Raw genomic sequence first — 24,813 nt, 5'->3', positions numbered from 1 at the left:
GATAGGTTTGGACCCTTTCTTTTCCTTGATGCTAAGTATCCTTTTTCTGTTTGTTAGTATCTGCAACTGCTTTCTACCGGGCCCAGCCTATCATTGAGTTCATGTGTGAGGTTTTAGATATTCAGAACATCAATGAACAAACGAAACCTCTAACGGACTCCCAGCGTGTCAAGTTTACCAAAGAAATTAGAGGTAGGTATTTGTGTTACTGTCATCTTGGAGTGAGTGCAATACAGTGCAGATGATCTGGGCTTGAGTCAGACAGACCTGGGTCCCTTCCTAGCCTGATAGCCTAGCAGTGGGGCTTTGGATAAGTTCTTTAGCCATGTTAACTACAGAATCTCAGTATATACTTAGACTTGAAAAGAAACAGCAGAACATTGATACTTACAAAAACTTATTGACTGAAATAATGAAGTCAGTTATGTAGTCAGGCATGGTACTACATGCCTGTAATCTCAGCAGTCAGGAGGCTGTGGCAGGAAGATCACAACTTCAAGGCTAATCTGAACTATGTAGAGAGACTCTGTCCCAAAAACAAAAATTGGTTGAGTTTCATGAATCTTTTTGCCTTTATATGATGAAATTGTCTCCATATTCTTACAGCTTTGGTCCTGTTTTAAATTATTGACCTTTTGTGTGTATGTGGAGAAATCTTTGTTATCTGCAGTAGGTAAGGAGAACATGAGAATTCTTTCCAAAGTAATGTGCTCCTTGACTTTTTGTTTGGTTTTTTGAAACAGAGTTTCACTCTGCAACCCTGGCTGTCCTGGAACTTGCTGTGTAGACCAGGCTGGCCTCTAATTCACAGAGATCTGCCTGCCTCTGCCTTCTGAGTGCTGAAATTAAAGAGATTATAAAGATGGGCCTGGAGAGATGGCTCAGCGGTTAAGGGCACCAGCTGCTCTCCCACAGGTCCTGAGTTCAATTCCCAGCAACCACATGGTGGCTCCCAACCATCTGTAATGAGATCTGGTGTCCTCTTCTGGTGTGCAGACACACATGCAATGCAGACAGAGTACTGCATACATAATAAGTAAATCTTAAAAAAAAAATAATGTGGGGAGAAAGAGAACACAATTATTTATTTATTTATTTATTTTAAATTACACTCATGATATTAATCACATTTTGGTATTCATAGATTACATTCGCAGTATTCATTCAATAATATATACATATATATATATATATTTAATTTTAAATGTCGAATGTCATTTTTTGAAGGGGGTAGGAGGTCTTAATTACAGGCTTACAGCACAATGGGAGGACCCTGGAGGGCAGAAGTCTGCTACTGATGTTTTACAATCTTGCATCTAAGCTGTTAACACCCATTATTCAGGATACACAGACAAGGAACTTCCCTTAAGCATTCAGGAGGGTGGAACCTGGCAGGGAATTAGTATTGGGAGGATATCAAGGTCAAGGTCCGTAAGCAAGGCAACAGTTACCCAAAACGGGGGCCAGGGCCCTGCAGGTCCCCCTTTTATTAAAAAATGAGCTTCTGACTTGGGTTGCGTGGGACGTCAGCAGGTCACCTTACCTGTCATGGAGACGCCCGCCCAGGCCACACAGGTGCTCTGTCTTAGGTTGGTGAGTGCCCCCCAGGTATTACCCATCTCTGAATACTCATTATCATACCGGCTCAATCATGTGTGAGCTGCATAGTTAATTGCTGCCAAAGATCTCAAAGTGGCACTGGGCTTGCAATCTGTGTGTTCGATACAGAAAAGACCAACAGAGGTCCTATCTCACCCATAGCCAGTAGGCTAAAGGCAACGAGCCATTCCCTTCCTTATCGAGCCATACTGTATGTTGGAGTCCTTGTAAGATAGTATCCCAAAAGCAATTGGAACTTGAGTTTATAAATTTATAATTTTCAAAGCCAATTGAGATGTATATAACTACTGAATTAAATTTATCATGCCCAATAGAATCAAAGATTAACTAACTATAGTAGCTACTTTTGTTGCCAGGGTCTCCACTGTGCTAGCTGTAGTAAGCAATTATGAAATGGTAATACCAGAAACAGTAGCAGTGGTGTGTGCCATTGTTATAACAGCAACAGCGGCAGCAGCAATGTCGAATTCTCTTCTGGATTGTGTGGACATCCACTGGCATGGATACAACTCCAGGAACATGAACCACCAAGGCCGGTTTTTCTTGATCTGAGCATGACTTTGGCTGGCAGCTCTTCTGGAGAATCCAATCTCATGGCTACAGTTCCTAGGCTTACATTAATGCTTGCCAAAGCTGGCCATATTGGACTCTCAATCTCCATTGGCATCAGAAGGGTAGATTTTTTCATGACCCATTAGGTCTCTGTCATGTTGGGCTTCAGCAGTAGCCACAAGACTCGGAGAGCACAGTTTTTTAAAAAAAAGAGATTAAAAATGTGTCCCACCATGTCTGGCCACTCCTTGACTTTTTGAAGACAACATTTGGTTTTGTCACTATGATTTTAATTAAAACTGATAATCTAGCCTTTTTTTTTTAAATTCTTTTTCAGGTCTCAAAGTTGAAGTGACTCACTGTGGACAGATGAAACGAAAATACCGAGTTTGTAATGTGACAAGACGGCCAGCCAGTCATCAAACGTATGTTGATCACATCTAAAATAATACGGTAGCCACAAATGATGGTTTATACCTGTAATCTCAGTGCTTGGGAGACTGAAGCAGGAGACTTGCTGTGAGTTTGAGGCCAGCCTAAGTTACCCCAAGAAACCCTGTCTCAAAAACTGAAAAATCACAAAATGAAAGAAAAGACAACAAAAACCCAAGTTAACAATAAAATACGGTAGCAATTTGACACTGGCAAAGACAGTAGTGTGGTTTCGGGATCACGAGAATCTTCACTTACCACAAAAGCTTTAAAACATATTTTAGATATTTGTTGAATAGTTGTTCAGTTTACCCTTTGAACCGAGTATACTACACAGATCAGGTTGCACTGGGGGGATGGTCAGTCCGTACAGGACCCGCTGTATAGGTATGAACTCCTGAGTTTGGATCTCCATTGCCTACATAAAAGCTAGGCATGGTGATGAATATCTGTCGTCCTAGTGCCTGTGGGGAGAGATGGGAAGGTCCCCAGAACTTGCTGGTCAGCCAGCCTAGTCAATAGGTGGTTCAGTGAGAGACTCTGTCTCAAAAAAGTAAGTTGAGAGTGATAGAAGATGTTGACCTCTGGATCCATGTGTGTGTGTGCGCGCGCGCGCACACACACACACGCACACATATACTACATATATGTATATACAAATAAAACTTAAGAATTTTAAAAAGAATATGATTGTCATAACTAGCATCAATTATTATAGTACTATAATTCTCAGTACTTGGCAACTTTGCTAGGGTCTAGCCATCATACAGGCTTCTGTGGGGAGACAAATACTGCTTTGCATATTTGTGTAGTTGTCTCTCCCTTTCTTTATAGCTTGGTGTTACTCCCAGCTAGTCGTGTATTCCTGTCTCCAGTAGCCTGTTCCTTTCCATTTACTCAATCTTGCCTTTCTAACCAACCACACAACTTGTAGTCTATTGAGTACTGTGCCTAAGTGACAATATGTTTGGAAGTGCCTATAAAATTACTATATATGGCAGATTCATTCTTGTGATCAGGATCATTAAACTTGTGTCCGGACATGAAAAAAAATACTGGCTTTTGTAAGTAAGTAATGTTAAATATATATATAAATCTTACATTATTTTGGTTACTTAGGAGTTCTTGTTATAACTTTGTATCCATGGTGCTCTCTGTATGCACACACGTGTGTGCCTGTGCATGCGCACATACACCTCGTGTGCACATCAGTATGCAATAGTATATGTGTGGAGGTTAGAGGAAGACTTTTAGGAGTTGGTTTTCTCTTTCTACTGCACAATCCTGGGGTTGAACTCAGGATATTTGGCTTGCAAAGTGAGTTTTTTTTTTTAACCTCCTAACCTATCTCCCCAGTCCGTGTATTTAGTCTTGTCACTTCCAAACTACATAATTTGCCCTGGCTTAGGAATCTGACAACTTGGAGACCTAAAAATGTGGCTCTAATAACTATACTCTGTTCATTTAGAAAAAATTTCTCTTAAGCAAATAAAAGTATGTGGGGGACTCTAAGTGCTTATTTGAAGTTACTCATCTCAGTAGCCAGCAAGATGGGCTGTAGAGAAGGCCGAGTGGTTAGAACTTGTTATTTTTGCAGAAGATCTGGATACAGTTCCAAGCACCCACATGGCACTCACAGCTGTTCATAACTCCAGTTCCAAGGGATCATCGGCCCTCTACTAAACTCTGAGGCATGCACACAGTGGACATAAATACATCCAGTCTGGCCTCAAACTTCAAGTGGTTTTTCTGCCTCTCTCTCTTGAGTACTAGGGTTTCAGGTGTGAGCCACCACACCTAGGTCTTTTGTGGAACAAAAAAAAAATTATTATTTTTTTTTTTTTTTTTTGCTCAGCTTCAACAAACATTGAAATTTCAATGGAACTGTTCTGGTACAATACTAAAATGACTTACCTGGAAGTAATCAGACTTTTTCTTTCTTTCTTTTTCTTTCTTTCTTTCTTTCTCTTTTTCTTTCTCTCTTTCTCTCTCTCTCTCTTTCTTTCTTCCTTCCTTCCTTTCTTTCTTTCAATTTTTTTGGTGGTGGTGCTGGGGATTGAATGAAAGGCTTTATCACTGTGCTGTACCCCTAGCCCCTGACCCTTGTTTATTTTTTCACAATTTATTTGTGTGTGTGTGTGTGCGTGTGCGCGTGCGCGTGCGCGTGCGCGTGCGTGTGCGTGTGCGCGTGCGCGTGTGCGTGTGCGTGTGCGCGCGCGCGCGCGGGCACATGTTCTCTCTCTCTCTCTCTCTCTCTCTCCCCCTCTCTCTCTTACTGGAGTTGGCTCTGTTCTTCCATCACATGAGTCCCGGAGACTGGACTCGGTTGTCAGGCTTGGTAGCAAGCACCTTCACCTAGTTAGCCATCTTGCTGCCTCCCCCAACTCCTTTGAGAGTTTTATTGTAGTCTAGGCTGGCCTCAAACTTACTATGTAAGTGAGGGTGACCTTGAGCTCCTGATTCTCCTGCCTCCATCTCCTAAACTCTGGAATTACAGGCCTGTATCACCATGCCTATTTTTGTGGTTTATGTAGTGCTGGGGACCAAACACAGGGGATCAAAAACTGTTTAGCATGTTAAACAAGCTTTCTATCCACTGAGCCGCATCATCAGCCCTTGACCTTTGTTTCTTAAATGAGTAATCAACATAGAAAATGTTAGTGGCTTTTGTTTACTTCTTTAAAAAATAGTAAAAGTTCTAAATACACTTTCTTTCCTCTAGCTTTCCTTTGCAGCTAGAAAATGGTCAGGCTCTGGAATGTACAGTAGCTCAGTATTTTAAGCAGAAGTATAGTCTACAGCTGAAGTACCCCCATCTGCCCTGCCTTCAGGTGGGACAAGAACAGAAGCATACATACTTGCCACTTGAGGTAAGCCAAATGAAATTTTCTTTTGCCAATCTCTTGAATTAATTTTTCTTTAAAAAAAAAAAGTGTTCATGCCTTTAATCCCAGTACTGGGGAGGCAGAGGCAAGCAGATCTCTGTGAGTTCAAGGCTAGCTAGGTCTACATACGAGTTCCAGGACAGCCAGGGGCTATACAGAGAAACCCTGTCTTGAAAAACAAACAAACAGACAAACAAACAAACAAAAGATGTTCTAAACTAGTGGTAGAATTTAGTCTTTTTGAAGTATTTTGTGCATAGAATTTTATAACTATTTTTTTTTCCTGGAAATGGGCAAAGACTTCATGTATAAGCCCATTTCTATAAAACCTGGCTTCTCTTTGTCTCTTTGCAGGTCTGTAATATAGTGGCAGGACAGAGATGTATAAAGAAGCTCACAGACAATCAGACATCCACAATGATCAAAGCCACAGCAAGATCTGCTCCTGACCGACAGGAGGAAATCAGTAGACTGGTCAGTAAATCGCAATCTCCAGATCAGCCCGCTGTGAGATGAACAAATAAAGAGTAAACAATCCTGAGGGGCACAGTTCCTGTCTGGTTTCATGTGCAGCTTTTCCCTTCCCTAGGTAAAGAGCAACAGCATGGTGGGTGGGCCTGACCCATACCTGAAGGAGTTTGGGATCGTCGTCCACAATGAGATGACAGAGCTCACAGGCAGGGTCCTCCCAGCTCCCATGCTGCAGTACGGAGGCCGGGTAAGCTGCTTCCACACCGTTCCCATAAAAGAGACACCTTTGAACTTACCTGCCTCTGTGCTCCTTATTGCCTTCTGTCTTCTGACCGTACCAAATAAAGTTGTGTTTGTTCCCTCTTCAACATAAAAATGGTCTTAGATTGTAATACCTTTTCTCTTTTCTTTTGTTTCTTTTTTGTTTTTTCAAAGAATAAAACAGTAGCCACACCCAACCAGGGTGTCTGGGACATGCGAGGAAAGCAGTTTTATGCTGGCATTGAGATTAAAGTTTGGGCAGTGGCTTGTTTTGCGCCTCAGAAACAATGTAGGGAAGATTTGCTAAAGTGAGTATCCCATTTTCAGCTCAGTAACACCCCTTCTAGATAGGAAATGCCGTCTTTATGTGACTGTGCTGGGTACCCTGGCACTGGCCCCCCGATATCCGCCCATAGTGATGTCATCTGGCTCTACAGAAGAGACCCTGTGCTGTGTTATAAACTCTAACTCAGCTTCCACATAGCTAGAGTCGAAATTTGTGAGTGACGAGGTTGAAGCCATGCTATTTGGACAATTCTTCAGGCGGGAAAACTGTCTAAAGAGTATCAGTCATATCACCTCCTATAGATACACCTTCTGTGTAAGGAAGTCCATGAGAAGGGTAAAGAAAATCAAGAAGCAGAACTGGGTTGAAAAAAAAAAAAGGAATCCCACAAGATGTTAGCAAATATACAAAATAAGTCATGTTGAGGCTAGGTGTGGCGACACGCACCTTTAAGCCCAACACTGGGGAGGCAGAGGCAGGTGGAACCCTGAGTTTGAGGCCAACCTGGTCTACGCAGCAAATTTCAGGCCAGATAGGGCTAAATCACAAGACCCTAATTTATGCATAGGTTGAAGTAATTTCTTAAATTAAAAAAAATTTTTTTTTTTTTGAGACAGGGTTTCTCTGTGTAGCTTTGCGCCTTTCCTGGAACTCGCTTTGGAGACCAGGCTGACCTCGAACTCACAGAGATCCGCCTGCCTCTGCCTCCCGAGTGCTGGGATTAAAGGCGTGCGTCACCACCACCCAGCTTAAATTTAAAATTTAAAACTTCAAAATGAAAAAAATTAATGTTGATTTATTGAACCAAACCTATTACAAGTTTTGTTTTCTAATTCTAAACTTATCTTCAGATGTTCTCAGTTGAACACCAGCTAACCTCCTCTTCTTTACCAGCCTTACCAAAATATGTTACCTAAAATTGTGATCCCGTTTTTTTTCATTTCTGAGTTACTTATTTGATTATATTTTTAAAAATCTTTTGAATATAAATGCTATTCTAGTCCCTAAGTCTCAGCTGAATCATAATTTTTTAGAAATTAAAAAAATGGGGTGTGGAGATATAGCTCAGTGGTAAAATGCTTGCTTACCATATTTAAAGCTCTGGGTTTAATTTCTGATACCACAAAAAAAATAGTAATAAAAATCCAAACTGATTCCGTAGTGTACTAATACAGATTGTTCTGTTATAATTGCAGTGGTACAACTGCCAATCTGTTTTTGGCAACTGCTGAAAGTTTTGTTTGTTTGTTTACATGTGAAAATGAAAGCACTGTGCCACTGCGTCTGTCTTAACAGGAGTTTCACTGACCAGCTTCGTAAAATCTCCAAGGATGCGGGGATGCCCATCCAGGGTCAGCCATGCTTCTGCAAGTACGCACAAGGTGCCGACAGTGTGGAGCCCATGTTTAAACATCTGAAAATGACATATGTGGGCCTGCAGCTGATAGTGGTTATCCTGCCGGGAAAGACACCAGTATACGGTATGAACTGTTTTAATGGTGAATGAGGGATGATTTCAAGTCCCGGGTTTGACAGGATAAGCTAGGTGATGCCTCAGTTCCAACTCCATTCTCAGTGGTCTGAGACACAGAGACAGCCCGTAAGTGTAGAGGGGACAGCTTAGTGCTAGAGTGCTTTGCTTGGGGGGATACAACATGGCGACACTTTCTTCTTTTCTTTCTTGTACCCCTCCCTTCCGACCCCCTCTCTCTTGTTGAGACAAGATCTTATGTAGGTCAGGCTAGTCGTGAACTCGTTCTGTGGTAGAGAATGACCTTGAACCTTGAATCCCACCTCCACTTCCCAGTGCTCAGATTCTAGGAATGAATCTCTGCACCTGATTGTATGGTACAGGAGGTTGGACCCAGGGCTTCATACATGGTAGGAAGTACTCTTAGCTGAGCCACATCCTGGCCAAGATTTATTACCTGTTCCTTTTTTGTGTCTATTCATGATAGACAGTGGCCTCTGCTCCATACAACCACATTCTTCTCATTCCAAGACCCAACTTGGTAGAGCAGACACTGTTTACAAGGTTTCTGCCACCGTGTCTGTGGATATAACCAGCCGTAAGGCCTTACCCAGCCTGTGGGGGGTGGGGGGGTGGGAGGGTGACTAGACAGAGGGGCGGAAATGCTGGGTAGGGCTTCCATAGTCCAGGGAACTGGAAGTCGCAGAGCACTTAAGAATATCCTCAGAGTGGGGAGAATACAGAGCAGTGGGGTGGGGCTGCCGCTTGCAGAAGAGGATGGGCTGCGTTGGTGTCTGTGGAAGAGTGGCAGGGGCTTCTCTGGTTACCCTCGAGTGAAGACCGACGTCCCGACCTTCTTCTCTTTGCTGCTTTTGTCCACTTCCTGTGTATCTCTAAGGTTTAGACCAAGAGAAAAGTCAAATTCAAAGGGCTGGTGTGTGCTCTGAGGAGCGAGGAACCAGGAGATGAGTTCCTTTTCCAGACCAGTTCTGAGGAAGAGGAGCTCTTAAGGGACTAAGCAAGTGGCAGCAGGCAGCACCCGAAGAATAAGGAAGTGGGCTGCTTTCCAGAGCTGCGGCAAGGCAGGAAAGGGAGACGCACCTTTGACCTGCACCTAGCACTGTGTAGTCTGTGACTGTTAATGTTCAGTACTTTCCCTTCATTCACATTAGGTGACCTGCACCTAGCACTGTGTAGTCTGTGAATGTTAATGTTCAGTACTTTTCCCTTCACTCACATTAGGTGACGAAGCATTTTAAAGCAAACTAATTTATTGACTTATTTTATAGCGGAGGTGAAGCGTGTTGGAGATACCCTTTTAGGTATGGCCACACAGTGTGTCCAGGTCAAAAACGTTGTGAAGACCTCACCCCAAACCCTTTCCAACCTTTGCCTGAAGATAAACGCAAAGCTTGGAGGAATTAACAATGTACTTGTACCTCATCAAAGGTAAGGGCATGACTTGTTTTTCCCACTTTTATTTAAAAATCTAAATTATGTGATTTATGATAAAGGACACCCTTCCAGCCAGATATGGTGGTACACACCATTACTAGGGGGAAATGAAGCAGGAGTATTGTGGATTCCATGCCAGTCTAGGCTATATTAGCAAGACCTTGTTTCAAAAAAAGAAAAAGGAAAGAAAGAAAAAGATAAACCAAGGATTTAGCTGGGTGTGATGGTACAAAGTTTAATCCCAGCAACTCAGGAGTCTGAAGCAGGCCAATGTCTATGAGTTCCAGACCAGCCTGATCTACATAGTGAGCTCCAGGATAGCCAAAGTTATACAGTGAGACCCTGTCTCAAACAAAACCAAACCAAGGTCTGAGATGTAGCTAAGTGGTAGAGCACTTGCCTAATGGATGCAAGGCCCTGGGTTCCGTTCCCACCAGGGCAAACCCAACAAGCCACACATCTCAAATTCGCATCTCAGGGAGCGACTGTTTCTTAGGTAGTGTTGTGTAACCCACGTAGCCACCACCACGAAGACTTAGAGTGTTTCCAGACTCTATCAGGCTTTCTCTTCCCACTCCAAATGGACGACTCCCAGGGCCAGAACTGTAGCTTACTGGCACAGCTCTTGCCTCTTTTTTTTTTTTTTGCCCAGTGTGGATGCTAGAAACTGAACTCAGATGCTCTGGAAGAGCCGTCTACTATCTTAACCCTGGCCATGCCATCTCTCCAGACCCTGATATACCTTCTTAGGCTCGGATTCTGGCCTTGTACATTCTTTATTCTCTTATGTGTTTTTAAAAATTCATTTATTTGTTGAGACAAGTTCTTTTTATGTAGACCAGACTGGCCTAGAACTCAAAATCTGCCTGCCTAAGTATTAGGAACTGTAGGTATGTGCCATCATGTCTGGATTATGTCCTTTTGAGATTGGGTTTCATGTATCCTAAGCTGGTCTTGAACTGAACTCTTTACAGGGCCAAAGGTGATCTTCAACTCCTTATCCTCCTGCTCCCACCTCCTGACATGAGCGTTGAGTTATAGACAGCACCACACCTGGATTTTTTTAACTAGCTTTTATCAGAAAATCATTCATACTTTTCTTTGATTCCTTATTTAGAGGAATCAATTACACTGAATGAATTTGTATTTTCAACCAATATTTACCAACTTAGCCAAGTATGAGCTAAGGAATTTCTATGTTCTAGGTAGTAGTAATAACCATGATGTAACAAAATTCTTTCTCTTGTAGGAATTGTATAGGTCTGTGTGTGCAAATAAAAATAAGTAAAATATGTGATATAAGTGATAAATATTATGTATAAAAATAAAACAGAAAAATGGACTTGATTCTCTTTTCTTTAAATTTCACAACTTAAAGAGATTTGTGTTTGGAAGGCTAATGTTCTTTCCTAATGGGGATAGGTCCTCTTGTCTAAGATTACAGTTATCTTGGTGATATGTTTTTCTAGACTCAAAAGATTTGTACCCATATGGCACTGTCTTCTTAAATCTGGACAGGCCTTCAGTGTTCCAGCAGCCTGTCATTTTCCTGGGAGCAGATGTCACTCACCCGCCTGCTGGGGACGGGAAGAAGCCGTCTATCGCAGCTGTGGTGGGCAGCATGGACGGCCACCCCAGCCGGTATTGTGCCACAGTTCGGGTGCAGACGTCTCGGCAGGAGATTGCTCAGGAGCTCCTCTACAGTCAGGAGATTGTGCAGGATCTGACAAGCATGACTCGGGAGCTACTGATTCAGTTCTACAAGTCCACGCGCTTCAAGCCCACTCGTATCATCTACTACCGTGGAGGGGTGTCCGAGGGACAGATGAAACAGGTGCTCCCATCAGCCCAGTGCCCTCCTCCCAGCACTCCGACAGAGCACCCCCCAGTCTGCTGCTTGAGAGCTGAGGCCTCCGTGAAACAAAATCCCCCTTCTGTCTCCTAGGTAGCTTGGCCGGAGCTATTAGCAATTCGAAAGGCCTGTATAAGCTTGGAGGAAGACTATCGGCCTGGGATAACCTACATTGTGGTGCAAAAGAGACATCACACTCGGCTCTTCTGTGCAGATAAAACAGAAAGGGTAAGAGGTCATGCTGTAAACTTCCTCATCTGGCTGTGTGGTTCTGAGGAGATGTATACAGTATTCCTCTAAAACTGGCCATGTCTAATGATAATTGAATGACTATATTAAGTGCAGTCCAACTTAGGTGACAAGTTCTGGATAACAGGAGTTTTAAGAACGAATGTTTCTTTCTGGATGGTGGTGCCACACTCCTTTATTCCCAGCACTTGGGAGGCAGAGGCAGTTGGATCTCTGAGTTGGAGGCCAGTCTGGTCTACAGAATAAGTTCTAGGACAACCAGAGCTACACAGAGAAACCCTGTTTTGAAAAACAAAAACAAACAAAAAGAGAATGAATTTTTCTCTTGTAACAAGAATGCTGGTTTCTAGAATTTTGGAGAGACGGTTTGGGGAATTGTGTATTAGTTACTTTTCTTTTTTGTTTTTGTTTTGTTTTGTTTTGAGACAGGGTTTCTATGTATAGCCCTGGCTGTGTTGGAACTCACTCTGTAGACCAGACTGGCCTCAAATCCAGAGATCCGCCTGCCTCTGCCTCCGGAGTGCTGAGGTTAAAGGCGTGCGCCACCACCGCCTGGCGAGTTTCTTTTCTTATCACTGTAAGTAAACACCTGATGGAAACGTCACTCTGGCTCAGACTGTGAGGGTGCAGTCCATCGTGATGGGAAGTCACGGTGGCAGGAGCTGGAGGCAGCTGTCACATGACATCTGTAGTTAACAATAAGTGCTCAGCTCACTTTCTTTGTTTTGGTCTTTTGGGTAAGTTACAAGAATATTATATTGGATGACTGCTTTTAGGATGTTTTTCATGACATTATTTCATTTTGTCCAGGCCTAGGAAGGACCAGATCTTTTCTGTTGCTCAATCGTGTAAGCTTGCTGGCTCCTCCAGTTGTTTTCTAGGACAAAACTGTCTCTTTTCCAAGGATGAGATGAGGTGTTTTGTGCATCACGGAAGACCCGCATTTTTTTTCCACGGACCCCAGATCTACTAGTCGGTTTATATTAAATCCTTGTCCTCTAATTGTTCAAACTCTGACTCAGTAATACTCCTTAGATTTTGATGATACAGATTATCTGAATGCTTGCCTGTCTGTCACCCCTCTTTTATTGCCATGGCTTCCTCTCTGCTCCACTTTAAACGTGCTGTCTATGCAGTTCACTGTAGAGTGGAGAGGAAATCTGGATTACTTACCTCCTAACCCCAGTGCTGGAAATGGAACTTGGGTCTCAAATATGGTAAAAAGCAGTTTACCACGGAGCTGTTTCCAGACCCTGAATTATCTTTCTTTCCTATAGCTCTCAATCATTCAGGATTGACAGTTCTAATTATTTAGTTTACTTTATACCCTGAACAGCGTCTCCAGTTCTCTGAACGTGCCCTCTTGCCTGCCTCCAACTCCAAAATGTATCTACTTGCTCATTTGCTTTGCTTCTCTCAGGCCGATGGGAGTTGCTGGCTGAACAAATCACTTATGTATTTGTGAACCGTGTTATAGACACATGAGAGCAAACCTTAAACCTTAAATGCTGTGATTGTTTTCTTTGCTCTATTCCCCATAAGTTTTTGTCTTGAATCTTTTTTTTTTTAAGTCCTATCCTTGATGTCTTAACACTAACAAAAACCTATTTCTGCTCTGCCAGTACAGTGGCAAGCACAGCTGCCTTCTGAATCCTGCTGCCTTCTGTTTTCTGTGAAGATGGGACCTGGAAGGCATGGATTTTCCCAGTTACCTACCCTCTCCTTTCAAATGTGATTTTTGTGCTTTTATTATCTCCTTCCTCAAATCTCAGGCTAATCTCCACATCTGTGCTTTTGACTCCACTTCTTTCTGCCTTTTCTAGAGCCTCACTTCATAATGATTCTTTTTAAAGTCTTTCTCATTCTTTTACAATATTTAAATTGTATTTAATTAATTAATTTAGTGTGTAGGTGTTTGTAGGTCAGAGGACAACTTATATCTAGGTTCCAGAGATGGAGTGCAGGTCATCAACCACTGAGCCAGCTCAGAGACCCTCATCTTTCTTATTCCATGGCTGCCTTCTCCTATTACAAAGGTTGTTCAATTCTTCGTCAGTTCCAGTTCCCCCAATAAACATCTGTTACCTCTGCTTCTTCCTCTCACTTGCTATTTCATCTTTTTTTCTCTTTTGTAAATTTCCTGTTAGAAGAATCATCACTTGGCTTGTTGTCAAGTGTACCATCGCAACAAATTTCATATTTGATCATCAGGAAGTAGGGAGCTCAAGAGAGAACTGAAATTTTGCCTCTGTGTCTTCACCTCCAACCAGTCAGATTCCCACACTGACCTCTTAGCCTCACTTTTGACAATATGACTTTTCAGGCTTCTCACTCACCTATGCAGTCAGATTATCTTTACTTAAGAAAATTAGATTCATTTATCTTATTTTATGTATATGAGTGTCTTGCTTCATGTATGTATGTGTACCACATTCATGCGTGGTGCTCACGGAGATCTTTAGAGAGGGGGGCAGATTTCCTGGGGGCTGGAGTTACACGTGGGTGTGAGGAGTATGGGTGCTGGGAACCAAACCCATGTCTGAAAGAGCAGCAAGTACTCTTAACTACTGAGCCATCTCTCCAGCCCCTCATTGCCCCTTCTTCCTGTTTTCAATACTCTGTCTTCAGCTCCATCCACTTTTCTAGGCTTATTTCTACCCTAGATTGCTCTGTCAGACTCCTGATTTGTGCTTTGAGTTATCTACCAGACACGTTGACTCAGGTGCTCTGCGCTTTGGCTCGTCTCCACAGAGCAGGCTGTGTGGTGGTGATAACAGCAAGAACCCTTCCTTGTGGCTGGCAGAGATTCATTTCTTGCTCACATCACACCGTCACGGTGGCCCTGCTGCCGCCGTGACCCTGTTGTCCTCCCTTTGGAACCTAGGCTGACAGAGCCCGTCTGGAACCTTGCCAGTCGCTGTGGCGGGAGGGAAGAGATACAAGACAAGCTGTGTGCTAGCCCTTAAGGCTTCTGCCCAGAAGTGCCACATTTTTATCATCAAAGCAGTTCACATGGCCGCTCCTGTGGTAGCTGGGTGGAACTGTATAATCTTCCCCCAGGGAGGGGCACAGAAATATTTGGCACCAGTAATTCAGTCTACCATAGGCATGTCAAGCAAAACACGCCCAAACTTCCCACTTACTGTTTAATCCCCATCCAGAACCTCCCCTGGTTCTCCTTAGATTCTGTTATTGGCATCACTGTGCTTTATGCAAGCCAAACTGGAAACTTGAGAGTCACTTTTAATTTCTTTCCTGCCTTGTTGTCCCCGCCATGTCCAGTCTGTCAGGTGGTGGTCCTGTGTGCTGCCCCAGACCTCTCACCTCGAGTTTGCGTGTCTGTTGTGCCGGGACCCCAGCAGTCTGTTCCTCGCCATTGCTCCCCTTCCTGCTATGGGGCTGGCTTCTAAAACACAGCCCACTGCTCAGAAGTCTTCAAGTGCTCTCCACTGCGCTATAGTAGTGCTCTGGACCTTGGCTGACCACAAGTAACTGAAACCTTAACTTGAAATAAGCAGGAGATACTCTCTGGTTTGGCTAGATACCTAAGCTTAATATGAATTTGAAGGAAGAATTCTCCATACTCCAGGTTCTATATGTATTGTTATGTGCTCATAGCTGGAAGGAATAGTAGTTAGAAAGGAGTCAAACCCCACGGGAACGTGTACCTCTGTGCTAATTAAACTCTCTCATTAAATTCTACTGAACAACAGAAGACATAGGCTGAGGAACAAGATTTAATTCTGCTGCTGTTCAGTGCATTCTGGAGCCCCCCTCTGCCTTTCTAGAAGTTTGATTTTGGTTTTTGGAGAACCTTTGGATTTTAGAAAAAGTCATCACCAGATATTATAGATGATTAGGTTGAGGCTCTGTTCGAGGTGTGTGGCCTTGAGGCCTGGCCTGGATGTGAGCTGTCTTCTCATTCCATCTCAGTTGGAGCTTTCGGGAAAACCTCTGCGGGGGACCTTCTGTGACTGACCCCATGAGAGTATGAGCTTTGCTGAACATGGTGAACCAGTTCAAAGATCTTCATCTTATCTTTTGCTGAAAGCTGTGTGTGGTTATTTTTCTCTCAAATGAGGAACGAAAGCCATTTCTTCTGGGGATATTTATCTATCTTGGAGTTTTTCTTTGTTGCGGTGCTGGCGCTTGAACCCAGAGTCGGAATCATTTTCACACTAAGCAAGGACTCTACAACTGAGCTACATTCTCATTCCTTAAATGCTGTTTTCCCCCTTCTCTGCATACAGACTGTCATCTATAAATATGTGGCAATATTGCTTTACAGAACTATAGATAAAGTCATTGTTTAGATTCCCCAGAAGAGGCTCTGGAGACGTGCTTAAGAAAATGCTTAAGAGCCGGGCACTCAGGAGGCAGAGCCAGGCAGATCTCTGAGTTCGAGGCCAGTCTGGTCTACAGAGTGAGATCTAGGACAGTCAGGGCTACACAGAGAAACTCTGGAAAAACAAACAGCCAGGGGCTGGAGAGATGGCTCAGTGGTTAAGAGCACTGACTGCTCTTCCAGAGGTCCTGAGTTCAATTCCCAGCAACCACATGGTGGATCATAACCATCTGTAATGAGATCTGGAGCCCTCTTCTGGCCGTAGGCATACATGCAGACAGAATGCTGTATACTTAATAAATTTAAAACAAAACAAACAAAAAACAAAAAAGAAGAAAAAGAAAATGCTTTAGGATGGTGTCTGGGCTAAGGAAAAGTTACAATGGAATCCAACTTATTTTTTGAGGCAGGACCTCACAGTGTAGCCCAAGCTGACCTTGCTGACCTTGAACTTAAACAATCCTGCCTCAACCTCCCAAATGCTGAGGTTTACAGGTATGAATCACCGTTTCTGGCTTAACATCTTGAATTAATCTAGTTTTGAGACTTCATATAAGAGCAATTTGCTAACTTATTTCTAATTAATGGAAAAAAATGGCCTTAAACAAGCTTGTTACTCAGATGATTGACTGTACATGTCTTTTTTTAACAGGTGGGGAAAAGTGGCAATGTCCCAGCAGGCACTACGGTGGATAGTACCATCACGCATCCGTCTGAGTTTGACTTTTACCTCTGTAGTCATGCAGGAATTCAGGTAATTTGGAAGCTGTTCCAGATCTTTGACCTGATAGGGAGATATTTGCCAGTTCAGCATCTAGCCTGAGGAGACTTGTCATTGAACACCATGCTTAAGGGGTTGGGGATTTAACTCAGTGGTAGAGTGCTTGCCTAGCAAGCACAAGGCCCTGGGTTTGATCCTCAGCTCAAAAACACAAACAAAAAAAAAAAAAAAAAAAAAACTGTGCTTAAGCTTTGTTAACTGCTCTGCTCTAGAGATCTTGTAGGTGTGTGAGGCAGAGATACTTACTGTTGAGCTTAATAGTTGGATTTCAGTTCTTTTCTCCTAGCTAGCCAGGTCCTATGAAATACACTAATCCTAAAACTCTCCCTCCAGGGAACCAGCCGCCCTTCACATTACCAGGTCTTGTGGGATGACAACTGCTTCACTGCAGATGAACTCCAGCTGCTGACTTACCAGCTCTGTCACACCTACGTAAGGTGCACGCGCTCGGTCTCCATTCCTGCCCCTGCATATTATGCCCGGCTGGTAGCATTTCGGGCAAGGTATCATTTGGTGGATAAAGATCATGACAGGCAAGTTCCTCAAAAAAAATCTCTTCCTGTTGTGGAAGCATGTTTTAAAAACAAGCTTTATAGAAAACTCTTTAAAGAGATTTAACCTGCAAGGCAAATTAGAAGTGCATGAGGCTTTGAGAGCTTTCAATGTGACTTTTGGTCCAAGAAGAGCTCAGGCTTGTTTAAACTTGTGTCTCTAGCAGTGTCTCGTTGGAGCTGCTTGTGGTTTTCATGCAGAGCTAACTGCATTTCAGTTCTGCTGAGGTCTCAGGCAGCCTCAAAAGGTGCTCAGCACAGCACCCTGACTCCCGTCAGAGTAGTCAGAACCTGTGGATTCTAGTTCGTGCATGAGGGAGTCCCACCTAGTTGATTTTGCTTCCAGTACAATCCAGAAATGACCAAAGTGAGCCAGGGCTTAAGAGGAAACAGAAGGGGCGACTATCCTCATTCCCAGATAGGGATCTCAAGGGACTCAGACATTTTGACCTATTACTGAGCTGCCAATAAATGGTGGCTAAATAAGCTCTTTGCATTAATTTTCTTTCCCAAATGGCAATCTGTCAAGTGTAGTAGTTTCTGGGCTCTTCCCCAAGTCTCAATTCAGTTGCTAAATAGTAGACATTCCACTGCAAGTCTATTTCTGTAAGGGATTGAAAAATACACTATTGCAGAAAAGGCCCAGCTGTGGCTTTGTACCTTGCATTCTCCAATATACATTCACACATTTAATACATTTATTTGGTACTGTGTGCTCAATACTGTGCTGGGTACTAGAAAATAATAACAAGATTAGTAAGCCATGTTTCTTGCCTGCAGGGATTTTATGTTTCAATATGGAGATAATAAAGGCAAATGTAAAGCCGACAGCTAGTCTGACTCAGTATAGATAACTGCAGTGGGATATCAGAGGAAAGGCTGGCAAAGGTTTTATAGCTGGGTGAGCAGGGCTTAGCTTTATAAAGGGAAGAGGATTTTCCAGGCAGAGGACAGTGGCCATAAAGGATCTCGAGAGAGAGTGACAGTTTTGGACAGTAGCAAGTTTTCTTTGGCTGGAGCATATTAAAAGGGAACAGCAGGCATGGGGCAGAAAACTGTGTTAGAATAAGATTGTCCTTGCTAAGTGTAAAACGCTCTTCCTGGGATAGAATCAAGTAAGTTGGGGAGGAAAGGATGAAGTCAAGGGTGATTAGGATAGTAATCAGCATTTAAAGAGAGGTCAGAGGCCAAGGTGTAGCTCCGTTGTGAGTGCCGTGCTTAGCGTACATACATAAAGCCCTAGATGGACTCTGCAGCACTGAAAAGGATGGTTTGCCAGACTCCTATGTTACATGATGCCCACCCTGAAGATGGGTGTTTAAAGTTGTGAGCACTCTGCTAGGTCTGTTAATTTAGGAAACTAGTATTGTTAGCAAGTAAAAATGAAGTTCAGCCAGGCATGAAGGTGCACACCTCAGAGGCAGGTGGATCTCTATGAGTTTGAGGCCAGTGAAGCCTTCATAATAAGATCCTGTCTCAGAAGAAGAAAAAGGAGAAGGGGGAGAGGGGGGAGGGGGGGAGAGGGGGGAGAGGAGAAGGATGTTCTTCTCTTGGTGATTTCATTCCAGTGAAGAAAAAAAATACCCAATAATACCTAGTAATGTCCCAATTAACAATTTCATTTTGGTTGTGTCTAGCACTATAAAAGGAAAGAAGAACTGTCTATGAAAACATATTCTAGGTGACCCTGACCTGAACTTGAGAGTCAGGGAAGATTTCTAAGAGGGAAATGACTTGTAATTGAAGCCTGCAGGTTGAGTAGGAACTAACCAGACAGAAGGGACAGTAGAAATCCTTATGTGGGTGCTACCAAACACCTGGTCCTTGTGAATATTATTTTATTTAATTATTGCAACCATCCATTAAATAAGTTGTACTATATTTTTCAGTTGAACAAGCATGTCTAAGGAAAAATTGTTTGAGTAGCCCAGCTTGAGCTCAAGATATTCTTGAATCTAGTACTATTTGTGCTATCTGAAAAACTGAAGTTGGACATAGTCTTCTCTTAACACCTGTTTTTTTTGTTTTGTTTTGTTCTCATTATAGTGCGGAAGGCAGTCATGTGTCAGGACAGAGCAACGGCCGGGACCCTCAGGCCTTGGCTAAGGCTGTGCAGATCCACCACGATACCCAGCACACTATGTATTTTGCCTGAGAGTCTTGGAAAAGAACTCAACCAATTTGGCATCCCACACATCCTCAAATGTTTCAGATGCCTACTGCCTCTCGATAGTGCCACGTTGATTTCAAGTGGTCCCTACCAGCAGCTCGGAATAGATAGTTGCACTGAATCTGTACTTTGCAGCCCTGTCTGATGCATCAACAAAACTGAGCCATTTAAAAAAAAGAAGAAGAAAAGAAAAGAAAAAAAAAGGAATAGAAACTCATAGATTATGTTTTCTGATGCACTGGACAATTTTTACCTCAACGTGCAAAGGCTGATCAGCCTTTACTTTCTAAAGGACTTACTTTCCAAGGAGGGTTTCTATGGGAATTTTGCTAGCTGTGGTATTCACCGCATCTAGTCTTATAAGAGGAGTATTTCCTTTTTCCTGTGTTCATTGAGTGGGGTGTATGCATAGGTGGGAGAGAAAAACCAAACGACCTGTTTCATTTCCACGCCACTTTTTAACTAGGTGGGTCCATAGACTTTTTAATGGAGATTTCTGACTTCACCACTGCAAATGCCTTTAAGGAGCATTTAATTTTTGAAAGTTTTACAGAATTTTATTACTTCCACTGCTTTATCTTACTGATCTCTTCGGGCCTGTGCTGTGCAGAACAGGCTGCCCGACAATTGCACTATATTTGGTTGCAAATGCGAACAGGCAGTTCTCTTACTTGGCTGGCTTTGGTGACTGTGACATGAGCAGGTGTGATGCATGTCGCAGGGACATCTGACACTGCCATGGTAAAAAGTAAAAGCTCTCCTCCCTATTTGGAAAAAAAAAATAGCTTTTAGTATTTTCCCAAGTTTTTGAAAGTGCCCATTTTATGCTGCTATGTGGTTGGTTAGCTCTAAATGATTTTTAGACTTCTCTCATAGAAAGTTAACTTTGGCAATAAGTGTTTTTAAGACCCCCCTCCCCTCTCTCCCCGACGAGATAGTTTTCTACATGAAATTTTAGTATGATTTTATCAACTATTTCTTAATATTTCATAACCTGAATATTCTGAAACACATATATTTCCATGCCCTTTAAAATAACTATTTGGTATTTGTTTGTTTTTTTTTTTTAACCTATTTTATAGTCATAGTCTGTGTCCTGTCAATTTTTTTTTTCTTTTAAAATAAGCTGGAATCAGGATGCTTCCTGATTGGCCAGGCTTTGCCAATGTATAAGGCACATTGAGTGATGCTGCACTTAAAAAAAGTACCAGCATTCCCATTTTCCCTGGGAATCAAGGCTGTACACACAGCTGCTTACAGTACAGTTCTCTTTGCTCTTCTTTCAGTCTGAAATGTGCTTGGGAGCTTTGCTGTCCTCTTTTTCACCTAAAACTATGTAGAAGAGGTTGATTTCCCCCCCCCCCTTTTTGTAGATTCTGGATTCCCTCATAGGAAGACAGGACTCCTTTCCTTGTCCAACAAAGGGAGTTGATGTAAAGCAAGCATCAGTTCGAACATAGGGGAGATGTATTCTGTAGTTAGTGTAGATAATAACTTTGTAAAGGACAACGTTACATAGGCTAGGTAGTTCTAACCATGGTTTGCCAGCCCACATTTTACTCTCTGTCCCGGAAGGGCAAGGAGTGAGAGGTAAGAGGCTCTCTGGAGAGCCTCACTCCTCAAGGCTGAGGAAGGGGCTGGGGAAGAGGCAGGCACAATATACTAAAACAATTCTGTCGTCTCTAGAAACTGTTGGTGAGAAACACTGGATCAGATGGTGAAGGGTGTTTGCTTGAACTCACTGGTTGGTCCAAGGTCCAAATCTGTTAAACTAGCCTTCTCAAAATGCCAGCAATACGAAGCACTGTTCTCCTTCAGTCTTTTATACAAGCTTGTAAATACATTAATGTTTACATTTCCACGTGCTGTTGCTCAGCAGTGCCACCAGTGTTGGCTGAGCTGGTCTCCCAGAGAGTTTTATGTCCACCAAGTCCCCTGCACATGAGGATGAGTGTAGACATCCTTAGTTCCAGCGGACAGTGGAGAAAAGCAAGTCCTGTGGCTGAAGCACAACATAGGCAGGCGTGAAGAGACGGCGGATGCTCGCTCCTTAAGATTTTCATTTTTTTTTTTTGCAAATACCTCACAGTACAAATCAGGACATGTTAATGAGTGGCTGACTGCCACTTTTATTCACACTTGTTCAGGGAGAACACAGAAAATATGCTTCAGCACAGCCACTGTGGACCCAAGAGGAGGACAAAAAGGGAGTTTTTTAGGAAGAGGACTCACCTGGAGCCTGTGATGTGAACTCTTGGTGGCTGGCTGGCTGGCTGGCTGGCCTGCCAGCCAGCGGGCACCATACCCGCACTTGAGTGCCTCGGGCTCGCCGGTTAACAACGCACAGAAGAAACTCATGTCATCTTCCTGGAACAGGGAGCAAGCCGGATACCAGAAGCCCCGATCCACTTGTCTATAGTTGGGCTCTATATTTGACCTTGAACAGAATGTCTGAAACACCTCAGTCTGTCCTAGTACGCTGGGGCCAATCTGCGTGGAGGTGGAAGAAAAGCCAGGAGGCGAACTTTTGTAGGAAAACAGTACCATTAAAGGTGTGATGCTGTTGTTTTAGACAAATGGAAAGAAATGTGGAAGAATTAGGATTGTTGGGGGAAAACTTGCTGAGGGATGAGTAGTTAAGAGGTGATCCCTGCAGAATCAGACCTGCAGTAATACTATCAAATCTGAATGCATAGTTTAAGCTTAATTAGGGTTAACAATTCAAATAGTTACCCCCCTGGAAACGGACTGAATTGTTATGCATGTGTCAATCAACGGGAGGTGTGCATTCTCCAGAAGTAGTATTGGGCTTTCTTAGAGGCAGCCTGGTGAGGCACTGTGACGTAGTGTGGAAGACTGCAGTGCAGCAGCGCTGAAGAACAACAGTTCCGGGCCCGGGAGCACGGGACACTAGAGTGGGGGAGACCCGAATGGTGAGCCAACTGCATTCTGTTGTCCAGTCCCGAGCTGCTTATAAAGGGAACCAGCTGGCTCGGTGCAGCCAGCGTTCTGGGCAGGCGAACCACTGTACGGTCTACGTGCTGCTCCCAGAGGGGGTGATTTACAAGCAGGCATGTCCTCGATGGTCTGTGTTTTAGAATCTGGTGCCCAACCCATATCCTATAGCAGTGCTTACCCACTTGGCTCAGCTGCCTACTCCTTCCCGTGGGAAAAGGTGATCCACTGTCTTTTAACAAGGCTCACCCTCTCCACCCTCGTGGCCCTCTGTGGATATACTGTAGGATTCTCTTGCTCAGCAGCAAGGTGGCAGCTCAGCTTTCATTTTAAGAAAGCGGAGGTTAAGGGCATTGTATTAATATTGCTTCAACTCCAAGAATTTTTTATTGTAAAATTAAAGGAAAGATCTTTCTTGGCCAACCATTTTCTTTTCCTTGCTATTGACATATTCATATTCTTCCTATGTCTACTGGCTGAAAATGTTTGTGTTTGTTCATCTGACTCATGGTATGGTTTTTGTTTCTCTACGGTTAGAGTTGTAATGTTTTAAAATTATTTTATTAATTTGGACTGGATGTCTGTCTCTAGCAATACGAGGTACTTTCTAAGCTATTAAGGAAGGGTGTGTATCCCTGTGTGAGATAAGGTGATGGTTGTTTGTTTAAAAAAAATTTTTTTTTTTGGTCTGCAGGGATATTTTGTGTTCACGTGTCCAAAAATGGGTGGGTGGGTCGGGGAGATAAATTGGCATTCTTGTGCTAAGAGTTGTTTTTCTCGTCAGTTGTGTAATAAATATGGGTGATATTGTAATGGCATCATACATGGCTATCAAGAGAGGTGGAACAACTGTGGTTGACTTCTGGGTTGCCCTATATTTAGGAATTGCCATTTGGGAGGTTTTGAAGGATTTTCAGTACCACTTCACACATGGAAACTTCAACACGACTCACCACGGTTCTGGGTACTGCTCAATGGGAAGCTTGGTTGAGTGATGTCTTAAGGAGACTGGGGAGGTGTGGTGGCTCACTCCAGTAATCCCAGAAGCTGGAGGCTGAGGCAGGACTATCATTTCAGTTCTCAGTCCATCCTGGGTTTTCGAGTGGGACCCTGTGTATTAGCTACTTTTCTCTTGATTGGATAAAACATGACCAAAAACAGCCTATGAGGGAGTTATTTTTCCCTTTGCTTATGGTTCTAGAGGGAGAGTCCACAATGGTATAGAAAGCATGGCAGCTTCTCTCTGCAAGAAGCTGAGGAATCATATCTCCAACCATAAGCATATACCAGAAAGTGATACAGAAATGAGGCAAGGCTGTAAACTCAAAGCCTGCTAGCGATGGACTTCCTCCAGCAAGGCTGCACAATTGCATAGCCTCCCCCAAGCAGTGCCACAACTGAGAGCCAAGCATCCAAATGCCTGAACCTGGGGGGTGGGGAGGGCATTTCTCAGTCAAACCACTACACCATGCTTGTCTCAAAGACAAAACCGACAGTCCCAAGAAGACAGTGTGGCAGGATGCTTTTTGGTTTTTTGAGACAGGGTTTCTCTGTGTAGCTTTGCACCTTTCCTGGAACTCCCTCTGTAGCCCAGGCCAGCCTTGAACTCACAGAGATCCACCTGCCTCTGCCTCCCGAGTGATGGGATTAAAGGCATACGCCACCACCGCCTGGCCAGATGCTTATATTTATGACTAAGTTCTCTAGAGAAGCTCCCCAAATTCACACAAGATGGAGTTTCTAGTCTCTAGTTTGGGGACAAGGTCTTCCTGTGTAGGCCAGGCTGGTCTTGACCTCTTACTCCTACTTCAGGCATCAGAACCAAGATTGCTGATGTGAGCTACCATGCCCACCCAGTTCATGACTTCTAAAACTTAACAACAAAACCCTTTTGCCGAGTTATAATGATAATGCAGGGGTTTGCTTAATCTGGACTTGATTCTTGGGGAATCTAGTTCATCAGGAGGGAAAGTCCTACACACAACCAACTCCCGAGAAGGTGGATTTTGGTTCCCATCTGCAGTTTCTCCTCCTCATGTGCCATTTATTAGACACGCCTCACAAATGAGGTGTGTGCAGTCTCCACCTAGATACTCAGAACACGGAAGAGTTAACAGTTTCCTCAAACAGTTCATTCTAGAAGCTGAAGAGAGGGCTCAGTGAATAAAGTGCCTGTCATACAAGTGTGAGGACCAGAGTCCAGATCCCCAGCACCCACATGAGAGCCAGGTGGACACGGAGTTTGCTTGTAATCCAGCAATTAGAAGGTGGAGACAAAGTCCCAGGAGCAAGCTGGTTAACTAGACGAACCACATTGGTGGCCATTTTGAGTCCCTGCTTCAGTGAATAATGTGGAGAGTGATGGATACTCCCAATGTTAGCCTCAGGCCTCTACATGGACATATGAGTGTGCATACTTACACACATGCACCCGTACATATGTGAACATGCATACACACATCTCAGACACATGCACA

At 43.4% G+C, this 24,813-nt stretch overlaps 1 protein-coding gene across 1 annotated transcript in view; it reads left to right on the top strand.

Annotated features, from left to right (window-relative positions):
• LOC114704270 (protein argonaute-4) overlaps positions 1-23,031 on the top strand; it is a 39,214-nt gene extending 16,183 nt beyond the window's left edge. Inside the window, exons 6-18 of the mRNA XM_028885421.2 lie at positions 58-192; positions 2,510-2,597; positions 5,327-5,474; positions 5,844-5,963; positions 6,079-6,207; positions 6,396-6,529; positions 7,804-7,988; positions 9,268-9,427; positions 10,952-11,267; positions 11,379-11,513; positions 16,532-16,633; positions 16,994-17,193; positions 19,258-23,031. Coding sequence (XP_028741254.1) covers positions 58-192; positions 2,510-2,597; positions 5,327-5,474; positions 5,844-5,963; positions 6,079-6,207; positions 6,396-6,529; positions 7,804-7,988; positions 9,268-9,427; positions 10,952-11,267; positions 11,379-11,513; positions 16,532-16,633; positions 16,994-17,193; positions 19,258-19,366 — 1,961 coding nt within the window. The 3' untranslated portion in view covers positions 19,367-23,031. The remainder of the gene's footprint in view (positions 1-57; positions 193-2,509; positions 2,598-5,326; positions 5,475-5,843; positions 5,964-6,078; positions 6,208-6,395; positions 6,530-7,803; positions 7,989-9,267; positions 9,428-10,951; positions 11,268-11,378; positions 11,514-16,531; positions 16,634-16,993; positions 17,194-19,257) is intronic.
• Positions 23,032-24,813: the final 1,782 nt, after the last annotated feature.

This window comes from Peromyscus leucopus, chromosome 2 (genome assembly GCF_004664715.2).
Source record: "Peromyscus leucopus breed LL Stock chromosome 2, UCI_PerLeu_2.1, whole genome shotgun sequence".
NCBI lineage: Eukaryota > Metazoa > Chordata > Mammalia > Rodentia > Cricetidae > Peromyscus > Peromyscus leucopus.
The sequence above is the reverse complement of the archived record's forward strand: the minus strand, read 5'-3'. Positions and strand labels throughout refer to the sequence as shown.